This window comes from Phoxinus phoxinus (genome assembly GCF_949152265.1).
Source record: "Phoxinus phoxinus genome assembly, chromosome: 25".
In the NCBI taxonomy this organism is placed as follows: domain Eukaryota; kingdom Metazoa; phylum Chordata; class Actinopteri; order Cypriniformes; family Leuciscidae; genus Phoxinus; species Phoxinus phoxinus.
In genome coordinates, this window is record NC_136900.1 from 23,556,124 (window position 1) to 23,573,594 (window position 17,471).

Consider the following 17,471-nt stretch of genomic DNA (forward strand, 5'->3'; position numbering starts at 1 on the left):
TTCTAACGATTCATAAAAATGACTCCGAGTCGACTCTTACTTTTGAAAGACAATAACTTTATATACGGTGCACTTTCATATTTCAAACTTTGCAGGATGTTTTTGTTCACTTAGATCTATGTTACACACTACATGAAAGGTACATTTCAAAATTCCATAATAGGTGCCCTTTAAATAATTTAAATAGGACTCATTTTCAAATTGTTGAAATCAACATCGCAGGAATATGTTATGGGGTTTCAAATCAGAATATGACTTTCTGTTACGTAACAGGGGATTGATTTCATACAGTGGACACCAGGACTAACATCATGGCATGTCAGGCATTTTGGGAGACACAAGTGAATAGGGAAAGAAATTATATATCAATATATTTTATTTTATATGATATTTTAATGAAAATATTCCCAATTACGTATAACTCCCATTATTACAGGTTTTTCATTTCATGTTGCCCCAAGAACACATTAATATGCAAATTCAATTAGCATTGCATAAGAGAATGGCATTTATGGCCATGTGTACATGCATATTGTAAAATGGTATATCAAATTATTATATCAAAATGAATATTACATCTATATAAATGATATTATATCATAATGTTCAAATATCATATTTTGTATTGGGTTTAGTTTAAATAAATAAAAACAATTGAAATCTTCATAAACATTTATTATGAATGTTTATGAAGATTTCAATTGTTTTTATTTATTTAAACTAAACCCAATACAAAATATTGTGGACAGGCGAGGGATGGAGGGGTGGAAAGAATCTGCTGTACCTGCATCCTTAAAAAAAGTGATTTTTATTATTTTTGTTGTTGTTTATATTGTTATTGTGTATTTAATTCATTGGGCCTACATTTGAATAACAATATAATGTGTTTGAAGTGTCCCAGTTTGCCAATAAAGGTGTCCAGTCTGACAGTAGCACCTGGAAAAATGTGGTTTGGTGTCCATGTGTGTTTGAGGAAGAGTCATCCATCCTGTGTTTAATGTTAATGAGTAGAGCACTTAAGCTATTGAGAATAGTATCATATGAGGGGCTAAGACATTTGGATCATAATAAAACATTATTCAGAAGGTAAATTATCAGAAAGTGTCCCACTTTACCAGTATTCACCCTATGTATATATATATATATATATATATTCTACAAGTAAACTATTGATTTATTTTAAGATGTTATTAAATTATCATTTAACTATGATTAATTTAATAATAATGCACCTACATAAATAATATAAAAAGTCAAATATTTAATTTGACTAATTATTAAAAATACATAAAAAAAACACGTTTCTAAATACATCATACGAAAAACAATACTTGAAATAGAAATTTCATTAATAAAAAGAGAAATTCTTCATAAACACAACGATTTAAGCGTTAATATCGTCTGTCAAATGATGGAAGCATCAAATAAACAAGGTGAGATCATCACAGCAAACGATTAATATATGCATTCGTCACCGATCTCTTCCAATAATAATGCATTGCGCTGGAAGTCCGCCGATGGTTGGACAGCGTTGCTGCCCGTAACAGCTCCACCCAAGTTCGGTTGCCCAGCAGCGAACATCCCAGTCATACTATGGTGACGGCAGGGCTCATGAATATTAATTACGTAAATGGAACGTTCGACCAGTAAGCCTGCCTGGTAATCCTTGGCTTATGAATATTAATGAGCACGACGACGAGATGCTCCGCGTAACGTCGACATGGCTTGTTGAATAATTCATTAGCCCATCCAGCTCAATAGTGGGATTCGTAATGTCGCTCCCCGGCAGAGTCATGGATGCTCAGTTGAACGCGGGGATCGAGAGTCGATCACATCGCAGGACTGGAAGCGGAGCTCGTGGCATTTATGAGACTCATTGCTAAATAGTTTCTCTGACTAAAGGCGTGACAGCATCCACGCGTGCGGAGACTGACGCATCACATCACATCGGTGAAACAACGCGTTTGTTTGGCGGAGCGCACTAGTGGAATCAAAATGTCAGATGCTGCTAGCGGTATTGGAGCTTACGGACGCCAATAGACCATTGTTATTGTTTTTATGAATAGGGTTTTCTGTTAACGGGGGAAGGAACGTTTAGGTGCACACGTTTGATTTACATTTTTTTTTTTTGAAAGAGCCAATAAGTTGCGCGTGGACTTGGATGGATAGCAGGTGCATGAACGCATCACCTATACACCGCCAGAGCAATGTGATTCTTCAATCATTGTTGTTCTAGGCTATTCGCATTATTAGTGTTTTAAACTCCGGAAAGTAATATCTGATTATAAATCCGCATTTAGCTATTTCATTTCATTGCATTTTTTTTTTTTGGTACCAGGCGCGTGATGTTAAATTGACTAAATCAGTGCATCTACTCGAAATACATATTTAAATAGATATTGTAGCTTACATCAAGTGTCATATGCATTGTGTTGATTTACATTACGTTTAATTATCTCTACACTATTGCATGCCTTACATTTTGAAGTAAATTCAAAGTGGTGCTAAAGTCACTTATACACTTTTTTTGACCACTTTGAAGCTAATTACTCCTAAAGATAACGTGTAGAAATTCAATTATTCTTAAGAGTTAAATGAATGGAAACAAAGATGTAAAAAATCACAATTCATAATAGGCACATATTTTATAATATGAGGTGGTTTCACTCATTTCACACATTTTGCTAATTATTATGGCTAAGTTACAGGTTTATAATTATGGTTTTATTGTTATCATGACTGTTTGAGATACCCCAACAAATCTAAAATGCATCCTAGGAAGGGGCAGCTTCGCCTCTGCGTGTTCTGCAGTTAGATTGTGTTGTGTATTGTTAATTAAACGAGAATACGCAGTGTTAAAAAGTTAGACTGGTCATTTGAGCGAAAGCTTTAAATCCAGAGGATGATCCTCTCTGGAGTGGCTGGACTGCTGTCAGAGCGGCTTGCACAAGATTAACAGCCCGCTGCTCTTTTCTTTTTGCCTGTACGTCTACAATAATATCTTTTTATTGGACTATTCTTCATCTTTACCTGTTTTTGAAACTCGTTTACCGCAAATGGGACTTAAATGAAGATTTCCGGAGCAGCTGAAGTCAGTTAGGCTACATCTTGTAAATCAAATAGGATGCTTCTATAATAAGACTCATGTAAACCGTTTTAACTATAATAATCAGTGAAACTTGTTGAGCTTGAGGAAATAACATTGTTTTTAAAACGCATCTGAGAAGCAGCTGACATTTTTCTGCTGCTGGACATTGTGACATAAGGAATCTTTTTTTTTTTTTTTTTACGTGCCAAACAGAGAAGCAACTGACACAAAGTGTAAATATGACTTTTGTGACAGCGGAATTGATCAGGGATGTGACATTGTGACATCAGGAGTCTTATCTTTTTTGATGCTTCAAACTAAAGTAGCAGCAAAGACTGATTCTGCTGCTTTGTGGAGAAATATGACAGTGTGACATTACGAATTGAGGTGTGGATTAGCTGATGCAAATATGACATTGTGACATCAGGAGTCTGTCTCTAAAGCGCCAGACTGAGGAGCAGCTGACACTCTTTTTGCTGCTGCTGCTGATGATGCTGCTGCTGCGACAATGCTGCGATTCCCTGTGAAGAAAATACGAAAGCAGTTCAAACTTCTGCTTCTGCTGGTGCTGCTTACTTTTGCCGTGTGGTTTACGTACCTGCACATCAACCAGGGCAAATCCATCAAACTCCACTTCAACTATGGGAAAGGTACGGTGCATGTCTGAAATGTTTCATTTAACCTGTGCAGTGAGTTTATTGCTGATGTAATTTTTCTCTTTTTGAATACTTTTGTCATAAAGAATAAAAGAGAAAAGATGAATAGAGGAACTGCTGAATTATCAATTTTATTAATAACTTTAATTAACAACTAGGGCACCAGCACATTGATGCATTTAATATTTGGCAGACTAAATTGGCTTTTTAATAGTGTAACATTAGTATGCATTAGAATGCATTTTGCAGAGAAAGTTAAATTATTGTATTTTTGAATTAAATTAAGGTTGCATTATATTGGTTTCAGTTCTAAAATTATATATGGAAAACATAAGTAGAAATGTTCTGCAGAGCTTAGTCTGCTGTGGTGAACCCTCTATGATTAAGTGTGAATGACCAGAAGATGTGTTTCCACAAGCCATGTGCTCGTGAGAATCTTTTACCTCAGATTCAAACCCATAAAAGTCACTCTTCATGTGGAATGGCAACTGGACTTGAATTTACTTTCTATAATAAACATGTAGTGAATACTTAAAAAAGAAAATCAGAAAAATACTTTGTCTTGTATTAAAGAACATGACTTGTTTGTCAATTAAATGTGCGTTATCAATGTCACAACCCAGACCCAGTAAAAAAAAAAAATCATAATTTACTCACACTTATGTTGTTCCAAACTTAAGACTTTCGTTCATCTTCGCAACTAAAATGAAATCGGAGAGATTTATGTCCCTCCATTGACAGCTACGCAACTACCACTTCGACTCTTCAAAAAGTTAATAAAGAGATTGTAAAACTAATCCATATGAATTGTGCGGATTAGTCCGAATTTTATGGAGAGACTGAATTGCTTTATAATGATGAACATATTTAATTTAGGCTTTAATTCACATATAAACATTGATCAGTGAACATAAACAGAAGGTAAACCTTTACTTGATATGCTTGACTCGTAAAAACAAACCTCATTGGTTCTTGCAGAAGCTCAGACTGTCAGGGTTTGTGGTTGAAGAGATGAAGCAAGGACTCAATCGCAGGAGAAATATAGCCTAGAAATCTAGACACTCCTTAGCGGCAGCAACATTTATTTTGCAGCTCGGGTAGTCTAGCAACTCTCCGTTGACTTTCGAGCTGAAAAAACTAAATTCTCAAACGTGCTGCGTAATACGAGAATGAACCTCATTGGTTCTTACAGAAACTCAAACGTGCTGCGTAACACGAGAATGAACCTCATTGGTTCTTTCAGAAACTCAAACGTGCTGCGTAACACGAGAATGAACCTAATTGGTTCTTGCAGAAGTTCAAACGTGCTGCGTAACACAAGAATGAACCTCATTGGTTCTTACAGAAGCTCAAACGTGCTGCGTAACACAAGAATGAACCTTATTGGTTCTTACAGAAGCTCAAGCGTGCTGCGTAACACGAGAATGAACCTCATTGGTTCTTGCAGAAGCTCAAACGTGCTGCGTAACACGAGAATGAACCTAATTGGTTCTTGCAGAAGCTCAAACGTGCTGCGTAACACAAGAATGAACCTTATTGGTTCTTACAGAAACTCAAACGTGCTGCGTAACACGAGAATGAACCTCATTGGTTCTTGCAGAAGCTCAAACGTGCTGCGTAACACGAGAATGAACCTAATTGGTTCTTGCAGAAGCTCAAACGTGCTGCGTAACACAAGAATGAACCTCATTGGTTCTTACAGAAACTCAAACGTGCTGCGTAACACGAGAATGAACCTCATTGGTTCTTGCAGAAGCTCAAACGTGCTGCGTAACACAAGAATTAACCTCATTGGTTCTTACAGAAGTTCAAACGTGCTGCGTAACACGAGAATGAACCTCATTGGTTCTTGCAGAAGTTCAAACGTGCTGCGTAACACAAGAATGAACCTCATTGGTTCTTGCAGAAGCTCAAACGTGCTGCGTAACACGAGAATGAACCTCATTGGTTCTTGCTGAAGCTCAAACGTGCTGCGTTACACGAGAATGAACCTCATTGGTTCTTGCTGAAGCTTAAACGTGCTGCGTAACAGGAGAATGAACCTCATTGGTTCTTGCAGAAGCTCAAACGTGCTGCGTAACACAAGAATGAACCTCATTGGTTCTTGCAGAAGCTCAAACGTGATGCGTAACACAAGAATGAACCTCATTGGTTCTTGCAGAAGCTCAAACGTGCTGCGTAACAGGAGAATGAACCTCATTGGTTCTTGCAGAAGCTCAAACGTGCTGTGTAACACGAGAATGAACCTCATTGGTTCTTGCAGAAGCTCAAACGTGATGCGTAACACAAGAATGAACCTCATTGGTTCTTGCAGAAGCTCAAACGTGCTGTGTAACACGAGAATGAACCTCATTGGTTCTTGCAGAAGCTCAAACGTGCTGCGTAACACAAGAATGAACCTCATTGGTTCTTACAGAAACTCAAGCGTGCTGCGTAACACAAGAATGAACCTCATTGGTTCTTACAGAAGCTCAAACGTGCTGCGTAACAGGAGAATGAACCTCATTGGTTCTTACAGAAACTCAAACGTGATGCGTAACAGGAGAATGAACCTCATTGGTTCTTACAGAAGCTCAAACGTGCTGCGTAACACGAGAATGAACCTCATTGGTTCTATTATTATTAGTATCATTATTTTCTGTTTATCGCTGTAAAGCTGCTTTGAAGCAATCTGTACAGTATAAAGTGCCATATAAATAAAGGTGACTTGACTAGACTTGACCTATTAGTACCTAAATAGTACTACCATTTGAAATGATACAGTTTGACAACTTTTGTAAAACAAAAAAATCTGAGTTGTATGTAATTTAAGACACAACTATGTTGTTGCTGCTACAATGCTATAGGGTTTCTAAGGACTTCTGAGTGCTTTTTAGTGTGTTGCTCTGTGGTTACATGTTCTGGGTGATTGATAGGTGGTTGCCTACTAGCCCAAGTCAAGTCTCCGTGATATTCTCTAGATATGGCTTGGGTCCCTACTTTAGTGGAAGTCAATGAAATTGTATTCCTTTATCGGCTGCTAGGTTAAAAGCAGGTGATTTTTCAAGTTATTGGCCAAAGTTTAGGCTAATACTCAAACCCAATGTATACTTCCCCTGTCTGCATTATACTTAGTTTCACGGACAGTAAATGTGACAAAAATTTTCGTCATCAGCACAATTTGTTGATGTCTGTCTCCTCGTGCATGTGCATATGTTTTGGACGCATGCCGAACGCATCATCTGATCTCAGTCAATGGATACACTCTAAAAAATGCTGGGTTGTTTTAACCAAAATTTGGGTCAAATATGGACAAACCCAACCGTCAGGTTAACATTTTTAATTAAAAAAATTAACCCAACGGCTGGGTTTGTTCATATTTGACCCAAATTTGGGTTGAAACAACCCAGCATTTATACTTGAGAGGTTTCAGTGCCTTTGTGAAACAGGCAGTGTTCATGTTTCACCAATGCTTTCAAATTTGCTTCAGGTCTGAATGTTATGTTTGTCGAATTCTCGCAGCCGAATTTTATGGAAATCCATGTGTTTGGGAATTTGAAGGTGAGGGTTGGTCATTTTTGGTGATTTTCACAAGTTGACCAACAGAAAGCTGCTTGGTTTGAAACTTCTGTCTGAGCGATGCTTCATACATCGCTATACTATCGACAATAGGGGCTTTCGCACTGGAGGAACCTTTTCATAGTTCCGGAAGTACCCGGATTTTGGCGTGTTCGCACCGCAGGAACTGGGAACGATTTTAGTTCAAGGAACTCCTTTTGGAGGAACTAATGTATCTCCTACTTCAGAGTAGTGTCTAAACCAGCACTATATGAACTACCAGTGACGTTAGTGTTCGCTGACTGACTGAACGCACGTGAAACACCAGCACCCGCCATTTTTATAAAAGCTGTGTAAACACACAGGTTACAGCCTATATATTTACTCCACAAACTAACTCTACGAACATGGAAAACCCTGATAGATGGACCTCTTAACCTTTACGCTAAGGAGAAAATTCAACGCAACTTTGACGGGACCAAGACAAACATGATTATGTATTTCTGCTCAGCTAGCGACTCTGGACATCAACAACGCGGCATATGCTAATACCTTTTCATATACTGCCTACTTTCTATGTTTAACAGTTCTATCTGAGACAGGACTGTTAGACATCATAAACTAATGAACACGGAGAATACGAGCACTGTGAGCTCAGGCTGTGGTGTCAAAATAAAAGTCACAACAAACGCGGCTTACGTCACTTCAGAGTTCCTACTGGCGGTGCGAATGCAACCAGGAAAATGTTCCCATGGGAACCATTAGTTCTCGGGGAACCACTCTGGTGGCTAGTTCCTATAACTAAGTTCCTAGAACTGCCCAGTGATGAACAGTAGACCCTTTTTCAGTTTGCCCCCACAGTTTTGGTAATGTGACTGCACCTTAAAACGTGTATTAAGAACACTAATATTGGCGGTGCTCTAACACAGGGTCGGACCCCTAGAGCCCGTCTGACAGCATCTTTTTGTGTCTGCCACTCTACAAGAGGATCTTCTTTCTCATTAGCAGCTGCTAAAAGCCCTGTGTGGCTTGGCATGTCTCCTTGACTGCCCCAAACTGACCTCAATCATAACCCAGGAACCTCAGCCTCTGTCTGGCCTCTTTGAGTGGGCCACCAAATCGCTCCTCTCGCAAAGGAGAAGTGCACTGGAATCACTCAAGCGCGAGAAAGGCCGTGCAAACCCTGCATTAGCACGAAGAAGATGTCTGGAAAATAACGTGGCATCGCACCAAGCCATCTATAGCGAAATTAAAAAGTCTGTGGGGCTCGCCGAGTGACGTTACTGACATTTTAATCAGAGATGTTGGCTGTGAAAATGCATGTTTGCACAAATAGGCTGGGCTATTTTTGCCTGAGGGCTCACAATGGTCACCTTATTGCCAATTACAGGCTCCATAGGGCTGGGTCAAGATGTAGCTATGCACCAGCTGTGATAGGTTGCTGTGAACAAGGGTCTTTTTAAGCAACCAAGTGTGAAGGAATGTGTTGAAGGAACAAGCAGGTCATTCCTGTAATGCAGTACCTTTTAAACTCAATAGTTTTTTTTTTTTTGATGAATGCATATTGGGTTGTAATTCATATAGTGCACTCTTAAAAATACAGGTTCCAAAAGGGTTTTTTCAAAGCAATGCCATTGAAGAACCATTTTTTGTTCCCCAAATAACTTTTCAGTGAACAGTTCTTGAAATAACCATTTTTTTCTTAGTGTGAAGAACATTTGAATAATCTTAAGAACCTTATCCACTATGAAAGATTCCATGGATGTTAAAGGTTCTTCAATGAACCATCCACGCCAATAAATAACTTTCGGTAACACTTTTTTTTTGATGGTCCCTTTTGAACATTCTGTTAACTATAAGTAACTTTGCAACTACATGTTAACTAACTCTCATTCGAGTATTAGTGGACTATTAATATCTGCTAACTCTTTATTGTGATGCTCCCCAACAGATACTCTACTGACTATAAGTAACTTTCCAACTACATGTCAACTTATTCTAACCCTAACCCTACCAGTCTAATAATACTCTACTAATACTCCAATAAGAGTTAGCAGACATGCAGGTGCAACGTTATAGACAACAGAATGTGTTAAAGGGCCCATCAAAATAAAGTGAAACCGAACCTTTATTTTTAAGAGTGTGCTAGACTTGCAAATATATGCATTGGTCAAGCTCAGGCACTTAAACATAATTAATTATAACCTATTTACATGGTGGATAACTGGATGGAAATTAAGTGCTAAAGTTAGCCATTGCTCTAGTTGGCTTTTGGGGTCAGGAAGTTAATTACAATATTTTTTAATCATCTTTTGAAATGTTATTTTATAATACAGATTACTTTATTACATTGTATCTATAACATAATTAAATGTTTTAAATTAAACCATATTCGCTCATATCTTTGCTGTTGTTATGCCACAGAACATTATGTCACATCCACAGAAACTGGCTTTTTGTTCAACCATCTATTGTTGATGGGTTAATTAAAACAATACTTCAGAGAAAACATGATTTGTTTGGTTTGAAATATTTAGATTAGAGTTGGAAGAAGTTAAGAAATAAATTAACCGCACTAAGCTCTGTGATCATGGGGGGGGGGGAGGGGGGGGACTACACTAAACTAAAACTTAACTAAGCTTTTGGTGAATCTTTTACCCATTAAAATTCAATCCTATTTTAAATTAAAGGGTGTAATTTCTTCCCAACTACAGATATTAAAACAGTTGTTTCAGAACACGCCCCCATCTACCATTGGTTAGAAAATAACTGACTGCCATTGGCTGAGTCAGTGTTGCTGCGTCAGGCTGGTCAGAATTTTCCAAAAAACAGAGACATATTTTGATAGCGCCACTTTGTGTATACTAGTATTTAGGGAAATCGATCTGCAGTGGCTTATTTAAGATTGACTTCTGCACATCACACTGGGAGCGATAGGGGAAAATGGTTTAAACATCAAAACATACTTTAGTTTTTAATTACTAACAAAGGGTCTCATTCATGAAACATTCGTAAATATGTGAGTGATCTGCGCGTAAAGAGACCTTCCAAAAAACTCTTCTCCTGATTCACAAATATTTCGTAAACGTCAGATGTGATAGTGAAATGTGTGTGTGTGTGTGTGTGTTAATGAATTCCAATCAGTCGTAAATGGGACGCGCGTGCACGCTCATTCTCAATTACCATAAATCCCGCCCATTAAATCCGACTGACAACTATATATGGGCATCATATTATGACACCAAACGAAGGATTTCAACATGTCTTCTCAAAAGCGAATGAAAAAGAAAAATTTCTCATTATCAGATCATATTTTATTATCAGAAGTTCATTCAAAACGCCACATTTTATTTTCAAGCGTACATAGTGGCGTATCAGGTCCTAAAAAAGGAAGCTTGGCAGATATTACAGACGCAGTTACTGGAGTTTCATCCGTTAATCGAACAGTCCCAGTGGTGAAAAGAAAATGGTTCGACATGAAGCTCGACTGCAAAAAACTAATTAGTTCACTTCGAAAAATTATAGCCGAGCCGTATTGAAAGCAATTAATTATTTGATTAAAGTGTTCCGTTTGCAGATGCTATCACTGGCTCTCATTATAAAAGTAAAAAGAAAAACCGTATTTAATTACTATATATAATATTTTTTCAAAATGCTGTGTAAATATGTACCCGATTAAGGTGAATTAAAATGCAGCCTTATTAATGAGCAAAACGTTCGGATGTTAAACGCATATTTACGCGTGGCTGGGAGCAGGTGGAGATTTCTTTCGTACCAACAAACATTTGGAAAATACGAACATTTCAATAAATCCGAAAATTTACGCCAGAACCACTTTACACACGATTTACACAAACATTCATTCTGCTCGTGTTTCATGAATGAGACCAAATAAGTGTAATAAGTAAAAGTTTGGGAGCATGAAAGTAATGCATAGTGGGAATGACCCAAGCGCAGTGTTTGTAAGGGGAAGCCTTTTTGCACTGATTTCAAATGAGTTTTTTTTTTTTTGCTTTAGGTTGCTATGTTTAGGAATCCAAGGGAACTGATCCCAGTTTGGCATCGGTGGTCAACCTCTAACCAGAACCCCTCTGAGTGCTGAATGAAAGGGTGTGAGAAATACACACATCTGAACCGAGAAGCAGGATAAGAGTGGCAGGCTGGTTACAGGCACAGAAAGGGCTTTTGGGAAAGGTCATATGATACGAGTGCGTGTGTGAATGGAAAGCAGCCATTTCCCACCATAATCTGGCTGTACTAAAGCATGACGGCTAGTGAGGCCATAAAATCTGAGTTAATTGTGTTGCTGTATAATTAAAGTATCATTTTACATTTACTGAAAAGGTACCCTAAAGCCTTGGTTCTTTGTAACTATAAAAACATGTATGACATGTAGTACTTACATTTTACATATAGGAAGAAACTAGTAACATTATATTAATGAATGACTCTTTTACGACAGTGAATATATTATAAGTTACACGCCTTCTTTTACTATGGATAATGACATTAATAGATTAAAACTGTATTAGTGTGCAGATTCACAGTGTGATTATGCTAGACTTTCCTTTATTTTCATCATGTGCTTTTGGTAATCGGGAAATTGAGCATGAATAACCAAATCTGTGGGATGCCGGTTTGCCTTTGTTAACCGAAAAAGCAGCAACTACTGAGCAATTGTTTTCTCTTCAAATCCTGGTTAGTGCAAAGTCCAAAGAAAGTGTACAGTGACATACATGGATAATAATTGCATTTTGCGTGCTATGAATGCACATGCTTTCACTGAGAGATCAGAGATCTTTCTGCTGTCATCATGTAGTTTTGCTTTGCTTTATTAATTCACATTTGCAAACTTGCAAAAAGACGAAATTTTTGACAGTGAAATATCATATTTGCTTATACCCATTTTTAAACCACAACAAAAACTAATATGCTTTTGAACATGCTTGTTTGTTGCATTGTTACATTTGTTACAAAAGTTACATTTTAGTGTTAACAAATTAAATAAAAAACGGTGGCCTTGAATGTTTTTTTTAATTAAATTATAAATTACTTGGAAAAACTTGGAGTGTTTAAGTTAAATAATTCACTCAGTAATAATGAACCAAGAAACTTTCTGAGTATTTGCACTTAAAACAATAATTAAATACATTAAAATCACTCATTTAATACATTTAGAAATGAAAAAAGTTTACACAAATTAAATACATTTTATGTTATGATTATTGAAAAGAGGAATGTTTTTCACCTAATGACCTAATGGTGTTGTAACAACAGAAGACAACAACTTATAGCTTATAGACTTGACTACAAGACTCTCAGGCCAACTCAAAGATATTTATCCCCCTTTGACGTTCATTTTGCAATCAAAACATTCTTCAAAACATCTTGTTTTTAAGATATTTTGTCATTGATCTGCCTGCATTGATACCATTATATGAGAACTGAACTGAGCTGGACTGTTTTCTCCAGAGCGGCTAAAAAGGCTATAACCTGTAGATATATATACAGTATAAATGAACTAAATTAATAACTTTTTTACTTAAAAAACCTTTTCTTACTTAAGCTGGACGGTGACGCTTAAGTATGTATTGTAAATGCGCTATATAAAAATAGTTGACTTGACTTGACAATTCATGAAAGTACAAGGCTAACTTAGCTTTATCAGTCAGACACACATACACAATCTAACTCTCTCGCTCTCATCGGGTATCATATTTCAGTGTCCTGACTGAGAGATGCCTCACATTGAAGTTGGTGTTATATTACTGTAAGCGATCCATCTGGTAAAGCTGGATTACAATCGATCATCAAAGGCTTGAAGCTGCTTGAGTGGCTTCTATTGTGGTTGTGTGTGTAAAGGTCACCTCAACTGTTTGCTCTTTGCACCCACGTTGGCAGAAGATGACAAAGAAAGGAAGTGATGGGAACAGTCAATCACACTCGGTGGTGAGCAGTTCCAGTATCTACTTTATCAAAGCAAAGTTTTGGTTTTGAACAGAACAGGAACTATAGAGTATGAGATCTGTTGATCTCAAAATACAGAACCCAATATATAGACCCATTTGTACACCATACAGGTGACGATAATAAGTTGTCCCCTGTCCTAAATGGCACACTTGGATTTACATTCTTATGGTCCAAAAAAAAACACTTTTTTAACGTGAATGAGAATTAATCGAATGCATCTGTATGATCACAATGTTTGTACTTAATAAAAAAACATAATTTTGATATGTTTTTAGCATAATGCCAAAATATCTGGTTGATAACGACATGTAAACAGGATTATCTGTAAAGTTATATTTAAAAAAATATTTTAGAGTACATTTTACAAGAAAGTCTTTAACTTTCAAGTTTAATTCAATGTGTTGCCTGATCTGCCGGTTCAGATTTTACGATTTTATTTCGATAGTCCACTTTAGACATTCTACTAACTTTAAGTAACTTTGCAACTACATGTCAACTAACTCTCATTAGAGTATTAGTAAACTGTAGTAGACTGTTAGGTTATGGTTAGGTGTTAGTGTTCAGGTTAGGAGAATAAGTTGACTTGTAGTTGCCAAGTTACTTATAGTCAGTAGAATCTGTTGGGGAGCATTAAAATAAAGAGTTAGCAGCAGATTTTAAGCAGACAGCCTACTAATACTCTAATGACAGTTAGTTGACATGTATTTGCAAAGTTACTTATAGTTATACCATGGTCTGGGTTAATACTAAATTCTGATTGGCTGCAGGGTGTCCATTAAAAAGTGATGTAGGACACCTAGTAAAGGAGTTCTTAAACAGATTTCGATTGTAAAACTAATTAAAATATAAACTAATGTTTTAAAAATGTGTTATTTGGCAAGTGAACATGGTATAAGCGGGTTAATTCCCTTCGAGGTGTCCATTGTCAGGTATTAATGGACTTAGGCAGAGGCAACCGACCTGACAATGGACACCTCGTCGGGCATTAACCCTTACTTAGTAGAATGTCTAAAGTGGACTATCGAAATAAAGTGTTACCACAATTTTTTCTTTTGTTCATCTAATGCGCTCTATTTGTCATTGTCCCAGATTCCATATTTAATTTTAAAAGAAGTGAGGCAAACCGTGTCTAATTTTCACAACTCATAACCGACACTTAGGTACAAAACCGTATATTGAACGTACAGTGTTTCCATTCATAACAGCCTTGATATTGTTTGCCTTAAATTAATTATGCTGTTTAGTCTGAGGTCTAGAGGGCCACCCTTTCTATAGAGTTTTAGTCCCTCTTTGAACGCTGTCAAACAAATTCCCATCTGTTTGTATTGGGATGTTGCAAAAGACTGCAGCTCTTTGAGGTGTGAAGCGCAGTGATGTTTAGATCTGGCTGTTGGGAAAACATCAGAATATTCAATTTGTTTAGCAGCATTTGTAGGATCTGTAGTAGAATATAAATTTTCGAATTTAGGTAGGCCTAGACTTTAAAACGGACTCATTTGCCTTGGCTTTCATGTGACTCCAAAGAGCAAACAACGGGACATAATCATTCCAACGGGATGTGTGCCCATAGCAGGTGGGATTCTACACCGTGTACAATAGCCAACAGATATTGTGGGCTAAAGGGAAAAAAACAATGAAAATCCATTGGAAATTAAAAAATGACTCACTAGGCACTAAATTAAAGTGTTTGTCTTGGATACAAGTGGTTTCCAAATGGGAGTCATGTTAAAAAAATATCAGGAAATGTGATTGTCTGATAAATCTCTACTATTTGAGAGGCACTATAAATTAAAAATGAACATTTGAATCAGATTAGACTTATTTATTTAGTCCGACTGAGCACTAAGTGTCATGAGGACTGCAATTTTCACTGATCTTATACAGCTGATTACAACTGAATTGATTCATTACACTAGGCTATAACTTTCTAAAAACTCTGGCGTCCAGAAACTTGGCCTGCCCAATTGCCGTAAGGTTATGAAGAAGTATAGATACTCTTGTAGGTAAACACTAGAACTAGAACTAAATATAATGGATAAATGTGGTGGGTTTTGTCAGTACTTGTGCTGTTTTTGACTGTGTGTAGCACCTACAGCTCTGCAGAACCAAATCTGCCAAGTCTGTGTTTCTTGAAATCTATTGTCCGAATGCGAATGTCTGTTATGGCTGATACTGTTTTACCCCTACGCTTCTCCTGTGTTTTTTTACCTGCCGAAGCTACCGTTTGCACACCAATCCTCCACATTATGTACATTTCAATATAGATGGTATAGAGGAGTAGCCTGGCTCCGCCCTCCTATGTACTTCCGCTCAATTTAAATTTTCCTTCAGTACGTTGTCTGGGTTTGCGGTGTATTCTTGGGTTTTCTTGGGACAAATGAAATGTACGAGAGTCTGGTAGGACCAGGCTAATAGAGGAGAGCCAAATTGTGGAAACTGGCTATTTAAACATCAGGTACAATACTTGTCTAGATTTCTCTGCTCACTTATGTGGATGTATTATAAGTTAATGTAAATGTTATTTATAATACATTTAAAAATATATAAATAAATATTTAATTAAAAGACATAAACATCATATGTGATGCACACAACTACATCACATGACCTTCTGTAACGCCCACATCCGGAAAAAACACAAACTCCCAGATAGAGTTGACAAAAAGTACTGACTTCGGTATCAACAAGTCGGTACTGAAATGTAAAAAACATGACAATACCAGTATTTCCCTCAAGCAATTTGAACGGATTCTTAAACACCTCTGATTGGCCATTGTGTTGACGTGCTCAACATATGTCTCTGATTGGCTACAATGATCAACAATGACATCTTTGACGCTCTTCACTGAGCGCTTACACAGATACACACGGGAGCATTTAAAAGCAGACGTCTATCAGCGCATCCCTAATATATCCGCTGATATCCGCTTTCAAACGCTCTCGTGTGTATCTGTGTAAGCGCTCGGTGAAGAGCATCAAAGACAACATGTTTTTGAAGCATTGATCATTGTAGCCAATCACAGACAAATATATGTTGAGCGTGTGAACACAATGGCCAATCAGAGGCGTTTAAGAATCCGTTCAACAGCGGTCAAAATGCTAGAAGGAAATGCTAGTATCGTCACATTTTTTAAATGTAGGTACCAACTTGATAACTCTGTACTTTTGACAACTCTACTCCCAGACATTAGTCCCATTGAAAGGGTACATGAAATCACACACTTCAGGTGATTATAATTGTGACTCAAAATTAATTTAGGAATCTATAGTCCCATCCAAACAGGGATTTAGAAATCAGTGGCCACATCTGTTTTAAAGCCCTTGCCTTAGTTTGTTTTATCTAGTTTGTTATCTTGTTCTATTTAAGACTTGGACTATAGTGCATGGGTTGTGTGTACTACTTTTATTTTATTTTATTTTATTTTTTCATATTTGAAGCTTGAAAGCATCGTTCATTGTATTGCAAGTAAACATATTTTTCTTGTTAAAGGGTTAGGAATGAGTAAAAGATGAATCTTCATTTTTGGCTGAATTAAACCTCAGCATCTCACTTTATAAAGAGCATCTGTAAGGAAGCTTCACCATCAGCCGTAGGTTCGCATGAGCTTCACATGCACCCTAAAGCTTCCGGCGAGCAGTTTTGTAGACCTGCGCTCTCTCTGGGTGCTTTCATTCGTTTCTTATTCTGCCCATTTGAGAACAAGTGCCCTCAGGCTTACAGTAGAACAAACGCTTTCCTCTCTGCCAGGGGCAAACCAACTCCATCCTTGTATAAAACTCCCTTACTAACTTACACTTGGAAGCACACGAAGGGACATGGGCATAAAAGGACACTTTTAAAATGTGACGGGTTAATGTTTCGCGAATCACGGGTGTTGAGCTCCCTTTAGGTGTATCAGGAGTGGCTCTGAATACGTAAGTCTGTTCAAATAACAGTTAGCAGTGGTTAATCTACTGTGTGATGCCTCAGGGAATGATGTTTTACATGTTCCTCACAAGTCTCCACAGGTGCGCTGTGCTTTGAAAATTGTTTAGGGATTTGCATTGAAAACAAAGGCTGCTTTTTGTCCAACTGCTTCACAGTTACAAATCCCCTGTTGTTTTGTTTGACAGTGTTTTTAATTATTTATAGTAATTACATGCAACTAACCCTAATACATGTGGTTAATTAATGTTACTCAGCACTTAAATGTATAGTTACACTGTAACAGGGACAGCTT

The 17,471-nt window shown here is 37.3% G+C and overlaps 1 protein-coding gene across 2 annotated transcripts in view; it reads left to right on the forward strand.

Moving 5' to 3' along the window:
- The first annotated feature begins 1,803 nt into the window (after window positions 1–1,803).
- The window catches only part of b4galnt4a (beta-1,4-N-acetyl-galactosaminyl transferase 4a), a 153,299-nt gene continuing 137,631 nt past the window's right edge, over window positions 1,804–17,471 (forward strand). The window contains exon 1 of one of the 2 annotated variants that reach the window (XM_079604636.1): window positions 1,804–3,738. In XM_079604636.1, coding sequence (XP_079460762.1) covers window positions 3,597–3,738 — 142 coding nt within the window. In that variant the 5' untranslated portion in view covers window positions 1,804–3,596. Of the gene's footprint in view, window positions 3,739–11,297; window positions 11,392–17,471 lie in introns of those variants that run through there. The other variant, XM_079604637.1, reaches the window with a different exon arrangement.